A 17,314-nucleotide genomic window follows, 5' to 3' on the forward strand; every position below is an offset into this window, starting at 1 on the left:
CTCCCCCCAAGAATTGTCAGCCAGACTGAAGCTATTGACATTGTTCTAATCAATACACATATAAGCAACAGCTACCATGTTGGTTAATTTAGACTTAAAATTAAACTCCCTTCTTATGACCCCATAATCCCTTAATTCAGGGTAGAGTCAGGGTGACTGGATAGAGCTGAGCATTTACTGGCTGGGTGCCTTTTCCGACACCTATACGGAATTCACAGCAGATGTTTTCTCTTTATGCCCTAGGAAACATCTGCCGCTCCCTCGGGTTGAACTCTCAACCTTCTGAGTGGGAGGCGAGCATCTTCACCACTAGGCCTCTAATTTAGGCTTAAAATAAATTGAAAAAATTAAAATTGGGGCAGAGAATTTACACACCCCGATCCTTACCATGGTGTTTACAGTAGTGCCATGCATATAACTTATAATTTAATGGAAGTTGTGTATCTTTTTAAGATCGAACCACAAGCTTGGGTTGAATTGATACAAGATCTTGGAATGGCTTAAGAGTTGTGTAAATCCCTGAAAAATCAGACCTTTTGCATAAATTATCCCTAGGAATAATAATAAAGTTGGAAGGGACCTTGGAGGTCATCTAGTCCAACCCCCTGCTCAGGCAGGAAATCCTATACCATTTCAGATAAATGGCAAATGATGAAGTGGGTCTGTCAGAGGAAATGGTGCAATAATGGTGTACTAGACAATCAGCACTTTTCTGTAGCTCATTTCAATTCAAGATTTGTCATGATACTGGCTAGTATGGCGCTCAAACCATATTGCAGTGTGACCAAATATGCTGAAGTACAAGATCCTATATCCTCCATGTTGTCCTTTACAAAGAAAAAACACAGCCAGCAAGGGAAGAAACATTACTGTAAAATTCCCAGGTTTGTGGCAAGGTATAAAACCACCATTTTATTGTTAAACGTAAGTTCATTCATAGGAAGTCAAAGTAGCTAGACGCAGTCATAAGTAAATTATCAAACAATATGAAACACTTTTATTTGAACTTTACAACATATAAATATGAGATAAATCTGTGCTTCTGGACTGCAGTCCCGTTCCCCTCCCACGTCTGATGTCCAATCTGTGATTGCACCAACACCACAGTCCACGGTGCTCCAGGGGGGAACCCTTGACATTGTTCTCTGCAGAGGTCAGACTAATCTCGGAGTATTTACATATCCTGCTGTGGGCTCCCCTCTATCCGGCTGTCATCTGCTTAAATCACGGCTCGAATCCCGACAAGTCAGCCGCCGTTCCTCTGGAGATAAGCCGGCAAAGAAGGGGTGGAGCAGAGCTTCGCCGAACGTGATCCGCTGCGCAGGATCAAACTCTAACATTTGCATCATCAGATTAAACAACTGTAGATGCTCAGTGGAATTGTGGAGCATGTACGTCTGGGAGAGAAGATGAATAGGGATCCGTAAATTGCTGCAGCTTTTTGAAGGGTAGGGGTATAACCTTCCAGCCTTTGAAATAATTAGGATTTTTTTTTCATGTGATACAAGATTTTTGAAAATATATTACTACATATTAGCAATGTACAGGATAGTAATGTATAGGGAATAATCCCCTGCTTTAAAAATGTTACAGAAATAAAAACACGCAAGATAAGAGGTTTACAGGGGGGGGGGTGAACTCTTAAAAAAAAAAGCAAAGCAGAATCTTGTCTAGTGAAATTGGGCTTGATTGATAAGACACAATTTAAGTGAGCCTGTCTTCTGATTTTGGGGGGTCTAAAAGTGGCAAAATGTTTATCACTTTCAGCTCATTTTAGGGCATGTGGACTTCTCTTTCATTTACAAGGCATTCCCAGCCAATGGAGCCAGGTCTCTAACACTGGTTCAGAAAAAAAAAAGAGAGAGAGAGAGATCTAGGTATTTTTAATGGTTACAGAAAATTAGATAAACAACTCTGCTGGCTTTCCTGTTCCAGAGGCATAGTGAAAGATGAATTCAGGTTTTTACTGTTTTTAATGAATTAAGAACCTTATTAAAAGCTTTTTATCCCCCTTACCTGTAGTGGTTTGCAGTTCTCTTGCACGTATCTTCCATCGGAAGAGTTCTCATCCCATACTAAATTTCCTTTGTGAAAATATTTCTGTTTCCTGATTGCAAAACAAGGAAGAAGAAAGCATACAGAAAACTAACTTTAAGGGTTGAGGCAAACAAGCTTCATTTCCCCCCCCCCCCAAGTACTTAATAAAACCACCGCAGAAATAGTTCTACAACGTACAAAGACTCCACTGTGTAAACAAATATTTCATTTACAGGTTTAGTACTTCCTCACGTGTGTTACTCTTCCAGAAAAACCTTGACCAGCATCTTAATGTTGTCAACAAATGATCCTTGGCTGATCTACCTGTCCAAGATGATGATGGCTTACTTCCTGCTCCTGAAAAGAGCAAACTTACTCAGAGTCAAGCATTCCTACCGGGTTTTGCGGATCATGTGCTGTGGAATTGGGCCAAGGATTTTCTCCATCATTACTAAGTGTTCTCTGTTCTCATGAGTCTGTGAAGTCAAACAAAATTAAGTTATTTCTACTCGGCAAAACAAAACAAAAAAGCAGAATCAGCGTTATTTTTCCCTTTTCTCACTGACTCCCGAGAAAGTAAGTAACAAGTCAAGTTCATCTCTTTTTCTTCTGAAATAGACTGGAGGCTGAATACTACCAAAGTCAACCATACACTCAGTCGCCAGAACATAATAAAACACAATGGGTGCAGCTTAGCGTGCAGACAAGAGGTTGAATACTGCAACTGAGTAGCCACTGATAGGCAAGCCTTAATGAACCAGTGCTTGTTCAAAGTTATGATAGTGCCGAATGACGGAGTCCTTGCAATTGTGGCTATCAGAGTGTCCCTGTGGTCAAATTCTTGCAATTATGACATTGCCGTGTTTTCAGTTACCTGACTACAACTTACAACCTTCCCAGCTGGCTTCGAACAAAGTCAATGGGGAAGCCAGCGGGAAGTCGAATAAACTCCTCCCTTAAGGAATCAGTATGATTTGCTTAATGGGAACTGGGTCTATTTCTAAACAATGCACTCGTACAACACTATATGACCACTATATGACCACATCGCTTAGCGATGGGAGTTTCCAGTCCCAATTACCGTTGTTAAACAAGGACTACCTACAGTTTACAAAACACCACTGAAGGTCTGTCGAAAGTGCTCACGCTTTAATACAGAAGAAAAAAAATACCTGGATCTATCCAGAGACAATGAAATTTATATACCTGGAAAAGTGTGAATCCCCGGTAATATTCAAACAGGATACAACCAATACTCCAGACATCGCAAGGCTGTGCCCAGCCCAGTTCTGCAAAAGAAGGTACACAATCACACTTGTTTTTCATAGCACCTTTTTCACCCAAGTGAACAGATGACAACTTTGGCGATCGCAACTGGAAGTCTGCAAAGACAGTTGCATTCTCTCTTTTCCACTCGGTCCTTTGGATCCAAACTGCTCTGGATTCTTTTTTTTTATTTCAAGCGCTTTGCTTCCTGCTTTTTGTAAAGGAACCATTTGGCCAATTGGCTCAACGTGGAAATCAACAGGAACAGGCGTGTCGACTCACCCAAGATCACTTCTGGCGGGCGGTAGTGCCGAGTGGCCACAATAGTGGTGTGATGCTCATGGTCAAAGGTGGCACTTCCAAAATCTGCCACCCGGATACAGGTGTTCCTGATACATTTCTCTTCACAGTTCTGCAAGGCAGAAGAGAGGACGCCGGTCCAGTCATTTGCCTTCTCAAAAATGGGATATTCTCAAGGGAATGTTTTATAAATAGCCTTTTTTCCCCTGACTAGGTGGAAAACAGCCATCTGCTGCCTGAATTTCACAAATCCCCAAAGCTAACACAAGAAGTTAAATGGCTCAGCGTCAGCAAAGAAGACCTAACTCGTACACCATAAGAATCAGAGCTAAAGCGAGGGAAGTGGCCATTTTGCATAGCCTTCAAGCTCCTGAAATCTGGGGAAATTGCCATGCTGAATATTGCTTTAATCATAAGCTCCTCCCTGCCCAGTAACAACTGACGTTCCTCATTTCCAGATAAAAGCAACCGGCTGGCCTTCAGATCCAAATGAGACCCACCTTTTTCTCATTGTATAAGGTATCAAATTCTGAGTTTACAAACAAGATGTTTTCCGGTTTGAGATCTGTGTGGGTCAGCTGGTTGTCGTGCAAAACTGCAGAAAAATGGGAGGAGACATTCCAATCAGCTTTGTAGTTGCAGCTACAGACTTGTAATCCAGAACAGGGATTTAATAGGGATTGACCTACTGGAATATCTATTTAGAAGTAGCTATCCCGCCGATTTTCCTTTAAGATGCTGCGAAGTGTTTAGGCTTTTTGAAAGAAAATTTTACTGAAATGGGCAGGATTCAGGCTAATCGCCACCCCCCCAATTATGAAAGGTTAGGAGATTTAAAAATTAATTTCCCTTCCCTTCCCAATCTGGTTTCGCAGTGTGCCTATCCCAACTATTAAGCTGTCGTGTCCAGATAAGATATTCTCCCACGAAAAACCTGGGTTGACTTTTGGCCCATTGGCCATTAGACCTACAATACTGCTGGACACTGCAGGATTGATCAGGATACTAAACAAGGGTTGTGAATAACTAAAACCCCACCCCTCCCAAACAGAGAAAACCAAGATCTTTATTTCTGGGGGGGGGGGTGTTCCCCCCCCCCTTAACCACAGATAACACAAGCAGCACTTACATTTCAAGGCATGGCAAAGCTGGTAGGCCATGTGCCTTATCTGTGGAAGAGGATAGGGCTGGAAGTTATTCTCCTTTAGAAATTCGAAGGTGTTCTTGCCCAACAGCTCAAAGGCGATGCACATGTGGCCGTGGAAATTGAACCAGTCCGACATCAAGACACACAAGCTAGGCCCACGGAGGAAAAGGAACAGAGAGGGAGTGGAAATCCGGCTGCCAAAGAAGCAGAACTGCCCAGGCCTCCCATTACCGCCTCATCGAATTCTATGGGGCTGCCTTTAAAAATCCCACCACCACCCCGCCACCTGTCCATCAGGAACAACTATTAACTGGGAAATCTGGAGAGAAGGAAAAGCAACTTAATGTAGCTTCTGGGTGGGATGGGTGGGATTTATTCCCTAAGAATAAAAAAGGTATTTATGCAGAAGCATATGAAAGTATCTACTTCCTCAAAAACTAAAAAAAAAAATATCAAAGGAATTAATAGAATAAGCACTACTTAATTTTTAGCAATTCTCGGGAGGGGGCTGTGCTGATTCTCTCCTTCCAATAGAGCAGACATGTCAAACACAAGGCCCGGGGGCCAGATCCGGCCCGCAAAGTGGTTTCATCCGGCCCGCGAAGCCATCCTGGAAAGAGTGAGGGAACGGCCCCCTCTGCCTTGGCCCTGAGACCCTCCTTTTGCCAGAGACCCTCAGATCTGTCCCACTCCTGCCCAGGCCCCCATAGGCACCCTTGATGCGAACAATGTAGAGCTGGCCATGCCCACCCAGTTGGGCATGCCCACCCTGGCCCCGCCCACCCGGCCCCCTGAGGGCAACCACAATGCTGATGCGGCCCTCAATGAAGTTGAGTTTGACACCCCTGCCCTAGGGGGTTGCTCCAGTGTTCCTCTTTTGAAAAAAGAACACGCAACCTTAGCGGCAACACTTACTGTTTACTGTCCTTTTCTTTTTCTTTAATTTTCTTTAGGACATTAATTTCTAGTCGGGCTGCTTCACGGTATTTGCCCACATTTCGAATAATTTTCAAAGCTACCAGAGATTTGCCTCTGCGGAGCAGGCGGAGAAAGAGAAGAGAAAGGCGGATTGTTAAGATAAGTAACCGCAGACGTTTCCAATAAGTAAATGGCCCGAGATTAAATTCAGTACTTTGGTTGTTCCAGGTAAAAACCCCAAAAAGGAGAAACGAATTTCTCTTTCCTTTCAAGCACTCAGAGACAGGTATCAAAAAACGATAGAGCAAAAAAGTAAAAGATAAATGATTAAATCATAAAGCTGACGAAGGAGCGGCGCTCTGCCTATCTCACAGCCTGAAGGCCCCCTTCGTATCCTTTTGAGATGCTTCAGGCTACTTAATGACGTGGTTTCTTGATGACAAAGCACTCACAAAAGGAGCAGGTTAATTGGGATTATTTGTTCAGTCTTCATTTACTAGTATTAAAGCAGTGGCACACCACAGCATCTTAATGTCCCTCCCCACAAATGCCGTCAGAGAGTTACGTTTTATCCACCCTGTAGAAAATCAGGGTGGCATCAATGCAGATGGTCTGAAGGGAAGCTGTTGCACTGACAAGGCTTCGTCTGGTTAAGGAGATCCCTGCAGTTAGGATTCCCTGGAGGTGAAGACCCTCAGCAAGCTTCCTCTTGACAGACACTTTGGAGAAGGGGGGGGGGTGGTCTTGGAAAATACTTGAGCTCTCAGCTGTGCAGGACTTTAAAGGGGACAACTGACACAAATTCTATATTGCCCACAGAAGCTGACCGCAACTTCAACCATGTGTCATGGAGTGAATTTTAGATGCAGTCCATGCTGTAACAAATCTGCACGGACTTCAAACCCACGTAGGCAAAGCTGCAAAAGTCTAACAATCTGCTACTTCCCAGGCACCCGGGAACTACGGTTGAGAAACACTGTGGAAGGCATTCTCTATTTACCATTCTCTCCCCCGCCACCCCGTATTTCTAGAACCTTCTAGAGACGACGTCTGTAACTTTTCTTTCCATTTTAACACCGCAAGCTGCGTTCACCCCAGGCACTCAATTTGCTCGTGGACGGATTCAGGGGCTCAGGTAAACTCCCAATAGGAATAAGCTGTCAAAGGTCAGGAAGCAGCAGCTCTGGGTGGTATGGAGGTCATTCAAACGACATGCCTCCCTGAGCAAGAGCAGGATTTAGAGAGCAGCTAGTCAAACAAGCTCCTCGTTAAGAGAAATGACTGACAGAATCCTGGCAACTGCTACTGTCCGTTTTTTCTAAAGAGGATTGGGCTGAGGAATTCTGGGAGTTGAAGACCACGAGTCTTAAAGTGGCCGAGTTTGAAGAGCTCTGTCCTACACTTTCAAAGCATTCCCAAGAGTCCCCATACGCTCCCAACGGACTGCTCTTCCAAGCAGTGTTGCTTGGGGTCAGCCCTGCTTGCATGTTGGGGGCAAAGCCTGCTTCCCACCGCCTTCTTCCTGGGGAAAGGTCCTTCTTCAGTTGCTTGCAGGTTTTCTTTCACCCTAACCCTTTCTCACTTCCGGGATATACATCTCCCCTGGGGTGTGTGTGTGTGTGTCTTGAGGCTTGTCTCCTTCACTGAGGATTTCCCTCTTCACTCAAGGCCAGCGAGGAGCGCGCGAGCGTTTTTGTTCTGCTGGAACACTTTGGGCTGACAATCGGGGAAAGTCTGTGAAGGCAAAACTTTTAGGACTCGTGTGGGGTTTTTTTGGAAGGAAAAGAGGGAGGGGAGTCTTAAACCAGGGTAAGAAAGACCTAGGGTGGTTTTGGCAAAAGAATGCCAACAGCAAGGGGGGGGGTGTAGCGGGGGTGTCATTGAATTTACTTGGAAATGCTAGTGGTTTTTTTGCAGCATTGCCCATTTTCTTGGTTTCTTCCCTCTTTTCCTTCAGTATCCATGGGGGGGGGGGGGAAGGAGCTGATGATGTTACGAATCGTGCCCTTTTCTAGGGGAAGGGCGATTCTGTGCCTTTCCTGAAGAAATAAGGGCAACCTTGATGCCAACTGGGGAAGACTGTATCCATTCAGGATCATCACGAGACGGTTCTCACTGGCTTTAAGCAGGATGTGAAAAATGTGGCCATCGAGTCTCTCATTAGTTTACCTAACCTGTGCTCCAGCTGAGAAAGGACAGTGCATGCGAGTGCCCTTGGAAAGCCCAAAGGGTTTGACCTCTGCTCTAGAGGCGAACACGACAGATTTCTGCCTTTGAAGCGGAGCCTGAATAATTCATCCAAATAGCTCGCTGAGACTGGGGATCCGGGCTCATACCTGGCGTGGTCCACGCACTCCACCACTTTGCCAAAAGTCCCTTCGCCAAGGCTGCCCACAATTTCATCTAGGAGAAAAAACAAAAAGGGATGTGAGCGCCGGGCAGGTGCGCGCGCGTGAGGTCCTGTAATTTCACAGCATTCAAATATCAAGAAAAGCTCTCAACTGCTACACTCTTTAATGCACAAGGTTGTCTATTTTCTGTTGTCAAGCAATTACTGTTCAGTCCATTTTTTTATAAGCAATAAAACATTAGAGACCCCTCCCGTACACTGAGAGCGATCTCGTCTAACATGGGGATAGAAAGTAGAGAGGTAAAGTTTTACGAAAGGTGGCTGTACATCGCTCTTGGAGCCAATCGCCGATCCTGCACACCAGGTGACCTTCCTTGTCATCTTCCACGCTCCTGCTGCGCTTATTGCTCTGTTGGCTTCTCTGTACACACCGCCCCCCGAAACGCCATCCGACCAATCGCACACAGCGGGCAGTTTCCGATTGGCAGATTGAGTTGTCATTCAAAGGCGGAGAGACGACGATGCGTCGGTGGTTGGATTTTCCAGATCCCAGCATTTCATAAGGCACACAGCATATATAACGATAGGGATATTGCAAGGGACACGTCAAGACACAAACCGACTTTCAAAACAAAGGTTAAAAAAAAACAGCTACAGGTATGTAAAGAAACTGATTAGCTACGGGAGGCGAGGAACTGGAGTCTCACGGCAGTGGTGCCCAGAGGTCTTGAGCGGGGAGTAAGCAACGGGCATGTGCCCGGGGACTGGGCATGCTCCCAAAGGCCTCAACTGCCTCCTCTTAATTACTAAGGGAAGATCAGCAAGCCGCGCAAGAAGGAGGATTCAAGGAAAGCAGCTTCTCCATCAGCAACTGTGATAATGGGCAACCTCCCCCCCCCAAAAAAAAGGTCAGCAGAAGCCCACGTTGCCCCCTCCTGCCCCGGGGGCTGTTCGGTTTTGAAGCACCCTCCAGTTTCAGCCTGATCAGATGGGAGACCACTACAAATCTGGTTGTTCTACCTTGGGTAAGCCTGGTCTAATCAATCCCTTGTTTGCTTTCAGTACTAAGCAGAGATCAAGCTTAGAAGAGGTCTTTAGACAGGAGCCATGTTTGGGGGTGGGGCGGGTTGGGTTTCAAGCGTTTTCAAAATGTTGCCGATGACTGTTCTATCAAGGACCAAAAGCCAGCTAAGGTCATAGAGATCAGCCCCACACCGCCCCAATGCTCAGGAATGTTTTCTGACCCTCTTGAAGGAGGAGGAGGGGGGGGAAACGAAACAAAACGGAAAAGGGAGTCCTTCATGGTTACTAGGATCTACTGAAGGAGTGGGAAGAAACAGCCAAGCAATCCCGAAGAGTTCTGCTATTATAAATAATTATCCCAATCACCATTTCAGGACAACCTTTTAATTGCAAAACGTTTAGAATGAGCTGCAGGAAGAGGTTACGGACCCCAGAGTCTGCCCCCTCTTCTCCCACCTTCCACTGAAGAACAACTAGGCATATGGTCTTAAGAGAAAGTGGTTGGAACACAGGCAAGCTGAGGTAATCTTAAGATCCTTAAGCATGTTAAAGAAGGGTAAGAAAACAGAACTGTTTAGGTCACAACCGAGCAAACTCCGTATCCTTAACGCTGCCATCGTACTTTGATGGGACAAATTCCAACAACAGGAATCTGGAGGAAAGGGGGGAGACTTACAGTGAGCGGCCTGCCAGGTATTAGCAAAGTGTGACTGAAAAACAGGATACGGAAAGAGGAGAGACTGGTTCAAACCATCCACAAAACCCCCTTCCTTTGCTATGCGTGTAAGGAGGGAGGGCACATAGCAATTCTAGCAGGTCCAGCCTTAGGTACCTGGGAGGCGTATGAATCAGTAAAGCAAGGTCATACGTGCCCCTTAATATTCACTGCTTGGTTCTGTTATTAAATTACTTGCTTCCTTTCTTTGCAGATTGGTGAGTAGAGGCAATCCATGGTGAAATTTGGGAGCTACTTCTTCATTTAATAATAATAATAAATAAATAAATAATAACAATAATGCATTAAATAAGAAGGTAGTTGTAACCAAAGCTAGAGAAACCTGTTTGTGTGCATGTTTCCCAAACCTCCAAGAGGCTGTAGCCTTGTATTATTTATTGCCCAGCAGATACTCAAATTCCCATCGTCTGGTGTTCTTTGAGTCCTTGGTGAGCTGCCCATGGATAACTAGGAGGCTGCATGGGTCATAAATTATTCGGGCTAGTTATGTGCTCAGCAGGATCTAGATTTCCCCAGAATTATCACAGAGGGTTGTATGACAAGGAGGGGAGTTCTTCAGCCACGTCCCAACACAACCTGGCTGTGGTCAACCAAGGCCAGAGAGCTAGAGTAAAAATGTCCTATTACAAAGGCAGAGAAAAACAGCCAAGAGTCGCTTGAATGCAACTCCCAAGCGTCACCGTGCGTATTATGGAGTAGACGCTTCAAGGTGAAAAAAATAAATAAAAATAAGGATGCAGCACAGCCATTCTGAGTCACGTGCACAAACTGCCCTTGAATCATCACCTCCCGACTCATCTTAGAAAACACACACTGGATTTCTCATCCACTACAGCTTGTCACAGCTGGGTCACCAAGCCTAACATTACCGGGATCGCACAAGAAACCTTAAGAAACCGTAACTTGAGAGAGGAGAAAAAAAAAAAAGATGATAGCGATTAGAAGTACTCACCCAGTGATATAATCAAAGCTGAAAAAGAGCTAGAAGGTCAGTCACTGGGCCCTAGACCATTTCCTGAACTCGTTTTGGATGCTACTCACCGAGGAGGTGCTGCTACAAGACCTGGTCCTGCGTTTCCGACAACGATGTTGGTGCTTCCTGGTCCGATGACGCTCCCGCTCCCGCGATCGCCTGTGATGACGGGTAGAACGACGGGTAGCGTAATACTCCTCTACAAAAGACGGGCTCGGCTCTGGAAACTTGTGGAGTTCGCCGTCCGTCCTATCTCGGTACCCTCTTTGGTAAGGCAATCTGTCCTGGCTGAATTGCAAACAGAAACCTCCTTACAAATGGAAAAGGAAAATGGCAAACCTCCCCATACTGGACGTTACTTACTGGCAACGCGCTTACAACAGCTACCTAAAACAACTCTTTAACACCCAAATCTTACTGACTGCTCGCCAGATGCACCTGCCGATTGGTTGACCTTCAGATCTCATGACACCACACTGACTGTGGCACATTTCTGTAACAAAGCTGGAAATGCATCGTGTTTGGTTTATTCTGAGGCTGCGGTTATATTAAGCGAAAAAAGAAAACAATGGAATTACAGCAGCAGCAGGAAAATAATGCTTCATCGAGGTTATATGGTACAGGCTGTCCTCGACTTAAAACCACAGTGGAGCCCAACATTCCTGTTGTTAAGTGAGGTATCTGTTAAGCGAGTTTTGTCCCATTTTATGACCTGTCTTGCCGCAGCTGTTAGGTGAATCGCTGCAGTTGATGAGTTAGTAACCCGGCTGTTAAGTGAATCTGGCTTCCCCCGTGGACTTTGCTTGTCAGAAGGTCGCCAAAGGGGATCACGTGACCCCCGGGACACTCCGACCATCATAAATATGAACTAGTTGCCAGTCATGTGAATTTTGACCACATGATCACGGGGATCAAAGGTCGTAACTGTGTAAAACGATCATAAGTCATATTTTTCATGCCGTTGTAATTTTGAACGGTCACTAGACGAACCGTTGTACGTCAAGGACTAGCCGTACACAGTAAACCTTTCTATATTATTCTTGTTTTGCCCCATCTCATCTGCATCAGCAGTAAAAATGCAGTAGAAATTAGGCCTTTAAGCCAGCGTTTCCCAACCTTAGGAACTTGAAGATGCGTGGACTTCAACTCCCAGAATTCCCCAGCCAGCTATGCTGGCTGGGGAATTCTGGGAGTTGAAGTCCACGCATCTTCAAGTTCCTAAGGTTGGGAAACGCTGCTTTAAGCAATCTATAATCTTCTGATGTCAGAATTGTTAATGATTGCCAATAGCAGCTCAGAGGAAAGACGGAGTGGACTAGCAGGCTGATTTATGAAGCCACTTGTGGAAGAGACAAACCAGTAGGACTAAACATCACTTTCTCCTTGTTTAGCTGCTTTTCCTGGATGTTCGGATGTAGCACACAGAACAATTAACTAGGATTTGGAGAAAAGCAGATCTTTCTGGCATATACGTATAAACCCACACCCTACTTGGACTCAGGCTAGAATGTCGGCCTCCAGTAATCAAGTGGGCTCTTTATTCCAAAGTCTCTTTGTACAGCAATCTACTGCTTCGTGGGCCCACTGTTTTATTTTTCACTTATGAAAATAACTTTCTGGCTCGCAAAAGGCATGGGCACAAAACAATGTAGAGCCTACATTGTCTCTTTCATGGTACCAAGCATTTTTCAATTCTTAGTCCTCAAAAATCATGAAGAAAATTCTTCTGAATAAATAAAGCCTACCACCGCACTGCCTTCATGCGCAGGTTTTTATTTCGGTTCATCCAAATAGGGTTTGTACCTTTTTCATACAAAATAGTTCACCTATTACCTTCGTTGTTCACAGCTAAGAAGCCCATTCATGCAAGAGATTCCCAAAGTCTTATCTGCCAATTTCCCTCAGTTCAGGATTCCAAGCAATGTTGTAAGAGTGAAACTCGTAATTCGATGCTAAAGCCAGCCGGCTGGCCTATAATTGTAGGTCACGGCTGACCTTTCCGTTTCCTTATTTGATTTCATTTAAAGCTGAGCACAATGTTGCCTGATCTCCCCAGTTCCACGGCGAAATGCAAGGGAATGTGGGGCTGTGATTCTCTATCACAATATAGATCTATGTTGAAGTAGTTCTTGGAGACAACCTCCCACATCTTGAGCCTGTGCTGCCCAAATCTGAGCCAGATTTTTTTTGGGGGGGGGAGAGCAGCCAGCTCTAAGAGAAGAAGGATAGCAGATTGTTCCCCATCCCTATCTCATCCCCATTCCATTTTTTAATCCCAAACCCATGGGCCAAACTTCAAACGGTTTGGGAGAGGTTCAGAGTGGGAATCTGAACCTCTACATTTGTCCCCTGATCTATTTCTGTTAAGAGGGCAGAATGAGTTACTTATCAAATTTCTTTGCTGCCCATCTCACAGTTTAGGCAACTCTGGGCGGCTTACATCAAGATAAAATCCACAAACATTCAACAATGATAAACATAAAAATGCATTTAAAATTACAAAAAATTGAAACAAACTAAAAAAAACCCACACAAAACCAGGGGGGGGGGGGAGAGGTGGAACGCCTTCTCTTGTTAGTGCCCCAACCACCTCCAGCCAACAGCTTTTCCTTCCGGCCAACCAGCAGAGCCAGATTTTAAAGCTTTCCCTGGAGGCTAAAAGAGAGGGGGGCGGATCTTAAAATTCACTTTAAAATGCCACAAGCTGTCTGGTATACATTATACGGTGGTGGATACTTACTAAGATACTGGTTCTAAATATTATGTCTAGGCTTTCCCAATCCTCTTCACTTTATCTGCAAAGCCTCCTGGTTCTTCCTAAGGTAAGCTATGTTTTATCTGCATAACCAAGGACTAAGGCAACTAATGTTTCATTATACGTTTTGAAAAACAGAGAATGCGGGAAAAGAACCCTTATCAGAATTTGTATTCAGAAGCCCACAATCGAAAACAATCAGGTGCAAATAATTACAGTGTCCTGCTTTGGAGCATTCTAGACTCACTAAGCAGTGGGTTGACCTAAGAAAGCAATTAAGAACACAATGGCAGTTTTGCTCAATCCAAAAGGACATCCGGCCGAGCATTCGGTTGCCTTCAGCGGGGAAAGCAATTCGCCGAGTCTCCACCACAACCTCACCAAATGTGAAAGCAAAATTCCTCAACTGTATATAAACCTGAAAGGTGTTTTTTTTAAAAAAAAATATGAACAGCGCTATGTACATTGACAGATTTATTTTCTAGGATTCTTGATACCTACAAAGATGATAAGGTATCTCTGAGCAAACACACTTATAATTTCTCATTTCAGACCAGTCAAATGCTGGTTTCAAGCAGCTCACCTTCTAGAACGTGATCTCCGAGGAAAATCCCTGAGAGTGGGATACCGCGGTCTTCCCTCATGGTGCTCTCTGCTACGAGACCGCCGCCTCTTCCATCTATGGCTCATATAGGGCTCTGGCTCGGGCGAGTGGTAACGTTTGCAGTGATGCATCTGAATACACAGGGGAAAGATGTGTGTGTGAATGAAAGAAACCACCTCTCCAGCAGAACAAGTTCATCCCAATAATCCACACCTTTTTGCCCCCATTCACAAACTTCAAAAATCCTATTACACTTCTTGTTTTTGTTAGCATATCCCCAAGAAGACAGGTTAGTGCAGCATCAAATTCAAGAATATTCATACCAGTGGCATTGAAAAGACCTTTATGACATAAGCAACAGACAGACTGTCTAAGAGCAATCGTGTTAAAGGAATATTACCTATTTACATTAACGTTCTGTTGGAAATGTTATAACCTGAGCGTAGCTGACACAAGATAAATGTAATGAGAGTCACTGTGTACATCATAAGGCTATTGTTACTTGTTTCTATCTGGTAAGCTTTTTGTGAGAAATAATTATAATGCAAACAGCTTCTGGGACTGCAAGTCAAAGCACCTCAATTATTGTTTTGACTTGCTAAAACAAAGAAAACAACCAGAAATTTCTTAAGTCAGTATTTCACTAAAAATAACAAAGTAATAAAATAACAATTAAATAATGATTAGCCGCAGAAGCAATGTATTAAAAGAAATTAATATATAAAGTTATTTAAAATATGTACAAATTACTAGTATCAATGAAAAGAAGCCGTTGTATGGGATTAATGTTTAAAGATAGGAATTTTATTCTAAATTTTAAGGCTAGTCATCCATAAAGGGAAGAAAAGAAGGAAATGGTTACTCATATAGCAAAGCTGTCATTCCAGCCAGATGTTCTTCCATACTAGTGTCAACAAAACAATTATGTTAAAGAAAAAAATTCCACCACTCCCAATGAGAGCTAAGCCCGGTAATCAGATTCTAATTTATTCTCAAAATCACAACTATAGAACTGGGGATACAGGTCTCTCTCCCCTGGAAATTTCCATACAACTTTTACAACAAAGGTTTACATAAAAACAAAATTAACAAAATAGTAACTGATGTACAAACATAAAACCTATACATCTAAGAAACTAAGTGTACAGTTTGTAAAAAGAGCACGCAAGGTATTTATATAGTTGACACTCGAATAACAAAATGCACCTTTGTTCACAGCACATATCCTAAAAACAGCAGTCACTACCATATTGAATTGACTACTACTAACAACCTTTCCAAACTGATGCACATCAGATGTGCACATTACGCCTGTAGTTTGACACACCTGGACAGTGGTCAGAAGGCTGAAGAGAGGGTGTAGGTAGGGTGTAAGCCATTCAAGCAAAGCAAAAGAATCAAAGGCCCAGTTCACCCCAAGGACGCCTCACTGGTTCACATCGCAGAAAGCAAAACAAGTCCTCGACTTTTATGACCATTTTTCACATTTAATGACCCTTGCATTGCCACGGTCACATGATTTACATCAGGATGTTTGACAACTGACTCATAGTTATGACAGCTGACATGATCCCCTTTTTAGACTTTCTGACCAGCAAAGTCAAGGGTGGGGGGGGGGGAGAAAGCCAGATTCACTTCACAACCGGCTCACTAATTTAAGAAATTGCTGTGATTCACTTAACCAGGATGGACAGACGGGGCAAAACCTGCTTAACCAATTCCTCGCTTAGCAAGATCAATGTCGGGCTCAAGTTGTGGGTCATAATTTGAGGACTACCTGGTGTCTTGTGCTTTTAAAGACGACCGGGGGGGGGGAGGGGGAGGGAGGCTGTTTGCATAAAGATGGGTAAAACCCAACTAGCCAGAACATAACCATCATGGCTTCCTTAAGGAGCAAGATTAAAAAAAAGAAAAGAATAGAATCCGGGGCCATCTTTGCATTACATACATTTCCCGACGGTACTTTTATCTTTAGGCAGGTTCGGGAGGTCCCCGAATAGGCTCGAAGCCCTCTCCCCAGCGGGTCCCGGCCTTGCCCACTCCCAAAGCGCCCCCCCTCACCAGGCCAGGCCCGCGGGAGGGATCCCGGAGGGGGAGGCCGAGCCACACCCGCGGGACGGCCCGACACCGACCGGCCACAAAGCGGGGTTTGCCGGTGGGAAGCCAGCTCCGGGCCGCTCCTTAAGCCCCTTAATCCTCGACCCCCCTCCCTACCCGGCGGGGGTCCCAGGTGCGAGCAGGAACCACAAAAGCCGCCTTCGGGGATCGGGGAGCCGTCCGGCGGGCGGAAGGGACCGTCCACATCTGCTTCCAGCCGCGGCGCTGCGCCGGAGATCCCGCGAGATTTGGGCGACCGAATTCGTGGCAGTCCCGGAGAAGGAGGGGGGGGGGATAGAACGGTGAGGCCTCTGGAGGGGCGTGGCCCGCTCTCCTACGAGGGAAGCCAAGCTCCGCCCTTCCTTTCAGGCTCCCCCTCAGAAGTGGCGGGCCTGGCTAAGCCGATTAGGCCCGTCGTCGCAGGCGACGGCTTTCCCGCTTCTACCCCGTCCTCTCCGCCTCGTCGGCGCCCCGAGTACCGAACGAGCCCCGTCCCTCACCGTTGTTTCCGGCCCCTCCGAGGCCTCCGACTCGGCTCCTCCGCCACAGACGACGACGACGACGACAACAACGACACTTGCGCGCAGGCGCACTCAGCCGTTCTAAGCGCTGTGAAGGGGCGGGGGAAGAATCTCGCTGGCGGTCGTCGTGCGGACTAGAGCGGCGAACGCCGATGTCCTCCCCTTGGCCGGACGCCACGCCTGGCCGATGGCATCAGCCGCTCTAGGCGTCCGACCTTGTGGTATTGGAGGACTGCGGCAAGGAAGCGTAGAGTCGCAGGAGGTGTTATTTATTTATTTATTTATTTATTTATTTTAATTCCATTTATATCCCGCCCTTCTCCGAAGACTCAGGGCGGCTTACAAGCTTAGCAGTTGCTGTTGTGGTTGTTATTGTTGCGATGTATAGACTGCCGAATCTCTCTGGCAACTTATCAGAAAGACACATAGGGACAATAAACCAAGTGTGCAAAGGAAAGCTCTACACACTAATTAAAAGGGTCTCCAATTAAAATTCAGTATAAAAAATTAAATCAACTACTGCAAAACTATACCCAAACTTAGATGGAACCAGTGAACAGTTCCCAGAAAGCCTTTGAGGTGGGAGT

The 17,314-nt window shown here is 45.3% G+C and overlaps 1 protein-coding gene across 5 annotated transcripts; it reads right to left on the minus strand.

Annotated features, from left to right (window-relative positions):
* Positions 1-970: 970 nt before the first annotated feature.
* Positions 971-16,808, minus strand: CLK3 (CDC like kinase 3). Of its 5 annotated transcripts, none has more exons than XM_081337065.1 (13): positions 16,707-16,808; positions 14,089-14,240; positions 10,819-11,038; positions 8,346-8,439; positions 8,005-8,071; positions 5,666-5,782; positions 4,733-4,899; positions 4,104-4,198; positions 3,586-3,715; positions 3,244-3,326; positions 2,434-2,513; positions 2,017-2,107; positions 971-1,397 (listed from the first exon to the last, which is right to left on the minus strand). In XM_081337065.1, exons 2-13 carry the CDS (start codon positions 14,238-14,240, stop codon positions 1,212-1,214), a joined length of 1,482 nt encoding a protein of 493 aa, XP_081193191.1. In that variant the 5' UTR covers positions 16,707-16,808; the 3' UTR covers positions 971-1,211. The 5 variants fall into 5 exon arrangements, with proteins under 5 accessions (XP_081193191.1, XP_081193189.1, XP_081193190.1 ...); XM_081337063.1 differs by having other exon boundaries at positions 971-1,469; XM_081337064.1 differs by having other exon boundaries at positions 4,733-4,904; positions 5,665-5,782.
* Positions 16,809-17,314: the final 506 nt, after the last annotated feature.

This window comes from Vipera berus (assembly GCF_964194415.1).
Source record: "Vipera berus genome assembly, chromosome: 12".
Classification (NCBI taxonomy): domain Eukaryota; kingdom Metazoa; phylum Chordata; class Lepidosauria; order Squamata; family Viperidae; genus Vipera; species Vipera berus.